General features: G+C 44.0%; 2 protein-coding genes across 2 annotated transcripts; both read left to right on the top strand.

Moving 5' to 3' along the window:
* The first annotated feature begins 2,121 nt into the window (after nucleotides 1-2,121).
* On the top strand, nucleotides 2,122-3,831 carry LOC142338143 (uncharacterized). The gene has a single exon (XM_075387778.1). It carries the CDS (start codon nucleotides 2,122-2,124, stop codon nucleotides 3,829-3,831), a length of 1,710 nt encoding a protein of 569 aa, XP_075243893.1.
* A 196-nt stretch (nucleotides 3,832-4,027) lies between these two features.
* LOC142338142 (uncharacterized) lies at nucleotides 4,028-5,797 on the top strand. Its single transcript, XM_075387777.1, has one exon. It carries the CDS (start codon nucleotides 4,028-4,030, stop codon nucleotides 5,795-5,797), a length of 1,770 nt encoding a protein of 589 aa, XP_075243892.1.
* Nucleotides 5,798-7,132: the final 1,335 nt, after the last annotated feature.

Genomic DNA, 7,132 nt, shown 5'->3' with positions numbered 1-7,132 from the left:
AGACCTCTTCGAAGAACAAAGCAATAGTAACGAAGGTCTAAGCATACTACGTTAAACTTTGGAACTCTTGAGGTCTCAAAAAGAGCAGTTAGACAGAAGTTGCAATGAACTCATGAAGCTACAGCTGACAAGTGAAGATTTGACAGCACTTGCTAATGAATCTTCCGAAAGAAACATAACCATGCTGAAATGCAAACAGAGAGCAAAAGCACACAGAACAGATGCAAGTGACACTGAATCCGTTTTCAACTCATCAGCAGCGCCTTCCCCTAATCTATTAAAAAAACAGTACCCTTTACGCAATAGAGCAATGAAACATCATTTCGCAAGCCGCAACAATCAGGAAAGTAACAACGCTGACTCGTCCGAATCAGAAGACCCTGATAATTCTGAACCCGTTCTGAACATTGAAGAGAGAGGAAGGAACCGGGAATTTCTCACAGGGGCATTGAGAACAGAAGAACGATCGAGAGAAGAGAACAATGTTCAGGGACAGAACCGACATGAGGATGAGGACGGCAGAGCTGGGCATTTGCAACCACCATGTTCTTTTCACAACAGTAACCAAGCTGCTCCGACAATAAGCCATAGGTACACACCGCAAATTAATCAACTTTCACTGAACAATTTCAGCGGGCCTGATGGACAAAATAACAACAATCTATATAATGGCTTTCCGAGTTTCACACCAGACTGGATGCAACACCAAGCACTGATGATACAGAACACTGAGTTTGCCCAAGATTTCAATTGACAATTTCACAGGTGATCCTCTGAAATGGCATCAGTGGTTCAGTTTCTTCAAAGCAACCATTCACAACAACAGTGGCCTCTCAGACGCCCAAAAAATGACATACCTCCAAAACTCTGTAACACATAAAGCAAGGGATTCCATAAGTGGATACTCCTACAATGGGGACTACTACCATGAAGCCATCGCTGAACTGACCAGAAAGTTTGGCAAACCACAGCACATTGTCGCTGCATACCTGGATCAATTGGAGAAGTGGGCGAAACCCAGACTGGACGAACCAAACACTTTCGTGAGCTTTTCATCTTTCTTGAGGAGACTGGTACAAACATTCAGGCTTCACAACTTTGAAGCTGATTTGAAGTCTTCAGCTGTCTTGAGAATGGCCAGAGACAAACTGAACCCTAACATTATAATCAGATGGAATCAACACACAAGAAGCCAAGGCTTGCTGCAACCTAACCTTACCCACTTTGCTGATTGGATTGACTCCTACGCTGAGGCGTGCGAGGACATCTCCCCACAACGGAACCAGAGAACCAGAGTGAACACTTTTTCTAGAAGGGGGCCACCAGATGTGTCATGTCAACTCTGCTCACAAAACCACAACATTGGTCGTTGTCCCGAATACTTGGAAAAGTCAGTATATGACCGACAGGGTTGTGTGAGGAGGTTCAATCTCTGCCCTGACTGTCTAAGAGCTCACGAAAAGGGTCTCTGCCAATCGAAAACAAGGTGCCTTGTGGACAGATGCAATGGCTTCCATCACTCAACACTCCATAGGACTGATGCAAGGCATCAGCAACAAAATGCACAACCATGTGGGAACTGGAATCAAAGCTCACAACATAATACCTTCAGAAACCAAACAAACCAAAACCAGTCAAACTATGGACGTAACTTTAATAATGAAAACCCAAGGCAGCAAACGAGTACAAACTACAACCAACAGAATGGAAAGATGAACAGACAATGTGGATCTAATAGCAGCACTTCTCACAGGGGCATCTGGAACAAAAATGGTTTTCACCCTCAGCCGATTAACGCGCAGAACAACAACGACAGACAGCAGATCAGCAATCAGCGCACTGTAGCTCAACAGCAGGCAACTACTCCGCAACAAAACTACACTTGCAGCAACCAACAGGAAACTTCATGGATCAGACCGCAGATACAATTGCAAGCGATACCAGTAACACTTTTCAACAGAGATCTTTGCATTGAAACCTACGCTTTGTTGGACAGTGGCATTGACAACACTCAAATAACAAAGAAGGTTGCTGATGCACTTCAAGTTCAACAACCTGAAAGACATAACCCTACCACTAGCTTCACTTCACGGTGAACACTCAGTTAAAACAGCAGATGTCATGATCGGCATAGGAGCTTTGTGCAGCAGTTGTCCTGTGATCAGAATCCCTGTGTACGCAACAGCAATGGAGGAGTTTCGAATGCCCAGAGTTCAAATTGAAATGTTGAATGAGATCTGCAGAGACCACTCTCACCTCCAGAACATAAGATTTCCAACAATCAGAGACAACCGGATCGGAATTCTGATTGGAGCAGATGCATTCGCAGCAACGGTTCCCAGACAGTTCACAACAGGACCCACTGGCACCCCATACGGAGTCAACACTCTGCTTGGCTGGACACTGACAGGGCCCATTCCTCAGAGGTACACGCAGAAGAGGGTCGGACAGTCAAACAGCACAAGCATAACACTTTTCAATCATATCAGGAGACGACAAGACGATCCAGATGAAGATCTTCTCCAACTCTTCTGGACAATTGAAGGAGTGAACTTCAATCAGTGTTCTTCGAAGGGACAGTCTGCAGATGACAAAGAAGCTTTGTCCATCCTCAATGATACCATAAAACACATTGGTGACAGATACCAGATTGGACTTCCATGGAAGGAAGACATCACACTGCCTAACAACTACTTCATGGCAAAAGTTCAGTGGCACGCTCTGGAGCAGAGACTGGAGAGGTACACAAACTTGAGAGACCGATACGAGGAAACAATCAAAAAAGATTTGGATACAAACTACATCACAACTGCAGACTCCAGTTCCAGACACTCCGTCTGGTACCTTCCCCATCACCCAGTGATCAACAAACAAAAACCAGACAAAATCCGCAGAGTCACAAACGCTGCTTCCAAATATAAAGGAATCTCACTCAATGATGCATTGCTGACAGGGCCGGATCTACTCTGCAACCTGCATGGCCTTCTTCTCCGCTTCAGGCAGTACTCAGTGGCAATCACAGCTGACATCGAGGCAATGTTCATGCAAATTGGCATCCAACCACAAGACCAGGACTATCTCCGTTTTTTGTGGACAGAGGGTGGCAGTGAAAAGATCTTCAAATACAATCGACTCATTTTTGGAGCCACATGCTCACCTTCTTGTGCGATCTTTGTTCTGCAGAAGTGTGCAAATGACCACAAACAAGAACACCCAGAGGACTACACATCAATCATGCAGCAGTTCTACATGGATGATTTCATGCAGACGTACCCTAGTGAAGAGAAGGCCCGCAGAAGTGCAGATGAGATCAAATTTGTTTTGCATACAGGAGGATTTAATCTGACAAAGTTCCTGAGCAACAGACCAGCCGCATTAGAAAACCTACTGGAAGAAGACAAGGCGGAAATGAAAGCCCAAAGAATCCTTGGTCAGACGTGGGACCCCAAAGCTGACAAGTTGATGTTTGCAAAACCGAAGCTTCTCTACACAGGACAACAGATGACTCAAAGAAAGGTGCTTTCAATGGCAGCTTCTCTGTTCGACCCAGTCGGACTGATTTCACCCTTTGCCATCAGAATTAGATGCATTCTCCAAAGAATCATTAAAGAGGGAAGAAACTGGGATCAACCTGTGTCAGACTGCTACCAGCAAGAACTACAGGAGTGGATGGATGAGCTCGACAGCATGACTTCAGTCCAAATTCCTAGATGCTTGATTCCCAACACCAATGGGACCCATCAACTTCACACATTCACTGATGCCTCAATGAGTGCAATTGCTGCCATAGTTTATGTGAGGACAACCAACGCCGATGGATCTTGCACATAACAATATGTGATCAGCAAAACAAAGGTGGCACCAATCAAGCAGTTGAGCATTCCAACTGGAATTGGAAGCAGCAACACTTGGAGCAGAGCTGGCTGGGTTCTGTGAGAGCGAGATGACAACAAACATAACTTCAAAACATTTTTGGACAGATAGCACTGCAACACTTGGATGGATACAATCCAAGCAAAGACAGAAGATGTACATTGCCAACAGATTGACCAAAATTCATGAGAATTCCAACCCGGACAATTGGAGACACATCCCTGGAAAGATGAATCCCGCTGACCACGGCACACGAGGCCTCACCCCATCAGACATACCAAATCTGTGGCTTCAACCACCAGACTTTCTAAACACACCTCAAGACTCCTGGAATTTTGCAGAGGACAGTGATCCCCACATATGCGCTACACAAGCGACACATCTTCAGACGGCGGTCATTGAGGTTGAAAAATTTTCAACATGGAGTCGACTACTCAACTCTACTAGAATGCTGTTCCAGGCAAGAAGACGCTTCAAGGCAAAACTCCGAACAAGAAGACAAAACGAATCACTTGGGACCTCCAACACTGACAATTTTTCATCAGATGAGAACGGGGCAAGGAACTACCTCATCAAAATGTCCCAAAACGAGTTGTTCTCAGGAACAATTTCTGCACTGTTGAAGGGAGACAATCTTGAGAAAGGAGACAAGCTGATGCCCTTCACTCCCGTTCTAGATGACGACGGACTCTTGAGGGTAGGAGGAAGACTCAACAAGGCACCTTTAACCTACAGTGCGAAACATCCCCTCGTTCTTCATAGCAGGAGCAAAATTGCAAGGTTGTTGATTGAAAAGGCGCACCATGACTGTGGACATCAGGGCGTGGAACATGTGAAGGCTCACCTACAACAGACCTTCCTGATGATTGGATTGAGAAAAGTGCTGCGAAGTCTGGGGAAATACTGTTTCATTTGCAGAAGATGGAGGGCAGACAATGTGAGACCGAAGATGGCCGATCTTCCTGAATTCAGATTTCCAGATGTAAACAAACAGTACCTCTTCGTCAACACAGGAATGGACATGTTTGGACCTTTCTACATTGAGGACAAGAGAGAGGGCACCCAAATGCACTACATCTGCTTGTTCACATGCCTGGTCACCAGAGCTGTTCACCTAGAGGTGTGCAATGACCTCTCAACCGATTGTCTTCTCATGACCATTCGCAGATTTGTCTCACGACGTGGATACCCTGACCTCATTGTGAGTGACAATGGTAAAAACTTCATTGGAGCCAAACAAGCAATGAAGTTGAAGTTCCAGAGAACCTACAAGCCAGACAACGAGTACATCAGACTGCAATTGGCTCAACAGAACATTCAGTGGACTTTCAATCCTCCATTGGCACCACACTTCGGAGGAGTCTGGGAGAGGCTGATACAGACCGCGAAGAGGAGTCTACTAATAGTGCTGGGCAGTCGGAAACTAACACTCTCTGTTTTCCAGACAGTTGTGGCAGAGGCCGAGGCAATTTTGAACCCCAGGCCATTAACTCATGTGGGCTGCAGCATCTCAGATGAGGGACCACTTACTCCCAATCACTTCCTCCTTCGCAGACCTCACATGTGTTTGAAACCTCTTGTGAACAGCAACCCGCGGTTCTCCACTAAGGACTTCAAGTTGACGCAGACACTACTTGATCACTACTGGAATAGGTTGCTGAAGGAATATGTTCCTGAGCTCAACAAAAGAGTGAAGTGGCAAAAATCAAATGAGGAGCTGGATGAAGGTGACGTTGTGTGGGTGCTCAAGAACTTTACACCCAGAGGCATCTGGCCTCTCGGGAGGATTGTGAAAGCACACAGAGGTTCAGACGGAATAGCCAGGAGCTTCGACATCCAGACGTCTACAGGAATGGTACAGAGACCAGCAGTAACCCTAAGCCGTGTATTCCCGCAATTTTCAAGTGCGCCGGAGGGTCAATGAAACAAGTTCATTGAAACAGACACGCTCACACACACACGCGCACAAAAAAAAACTCAATATCAGAAAGAAAACTTTTGTGCTTTATTTTATTGTTTACATTTTCAGTTTAAATGTTGCCTTTTGTTACCGGGAGTGTAAAGGAACCAAGTTCCTTTATATTTTATCCCCCACACCCTCATTTTCCTCCCCCCACCTACACTTTCGTCCTCCAAAACCCATTCATTTCCTGATTTCCATTCCCCCAACCTATTTCCATTGAAGCTATTTATTTAAGTTGATTTTATTGAAGAAGTCAGAAGTGTTTGACATTCATTTTCAATATTATTTATAGTAAGGGATTTCCCGTTTTTAACCACAACTTGTGTGCCAATGGCGCGAATTATGATGTATTTATAGAGGTTGATTTGCTACCATGGTTGCGACTTTCAGAAATACAAATATTAATGAAAAGTTGTCTTGGTATGCAAGACTTAGGCCGAAGAACATAAACATAGGGGTAATAGGGGTTAAAGGCGAGTAATGGTGGGAATTTTTAGATTTTATCCCCCAATAATTATCCCCTCTAGAGGATGTATGATTAGGGGTAATTTTAGGGGGCAAATGATGTAAGATATGGGAGAAAATGTGGAATAAGGGGGAATTTTCAGTCTTTGCCTCAAAAACAGCCCAAAAAAGAGGTAAATTTAAGGGGCAATTTTGGGGGGCTAAAACGATGTAAGATTAGAGCACTGGGGTGAAGTCTTGGCAGTTTTTTTATTTTAACCCCCCATAAAATTACCCCTCGAATTGATGAAAGATTTGGTGTTGATTTTAGGGGCCTAAACCTGTTAGAATATCGATCAAACTATAGTCTTAAACTTAGTGAAAATTAGAAAGAAAGTTTAACTTACCAGATTAGAAAGACAAAAGCAAATTGATTTTAATCAGAGAATTTAAATAAATGAATCGTCAAGAAATGGTGCTTAGAATCAATATTTGGTTCAAATTGGTGAATCTAGATTACTAATTTTAGAGTGAGATTATTTGATGTAAAATCTTCCCAGCATGTTTTGAATGATTATGATACCACAGGAAATGTGAACGAACTCTTAGAAAAGTGTAAATACATACAATCTATGGTATCTCCTGCGACTGATTTCTGGGAAATTTGCAGAAGCAAACCATTTTGGGTAACCCTTGCGACCCCCACTGTAAATCATGGTGCTAAGATTGGTTTTGTATCTTGACTTTCTCGCACTGATAACGGGTATATATATTTTTCTACTTAGTTAAAACGCTTCTATTCCGCTTGTGAAAACCCATAACGCAACAGGTTATGGGCCCGGCAATTTTCTA

This window comes from Convolutriloba macropyga, chromosome 4 (genome assembly GCF_964194025.1).
Source record: "Convolutriloba macropyga chromosome 4, txConMacr16.3, whole genome shotgun sequence".
Lineage (NCBI taxonomy): Eukaryota > Metazoa > Xenacoelomorpha > Acoela > Convolutidae > Convolutriloba > Convolutriloba macropyga.
The sequence above is the reverse complement of the archived record's forward strand: the minus strand, read 5'-3'. Positions and strand labels throughout refer to the sequence as shown.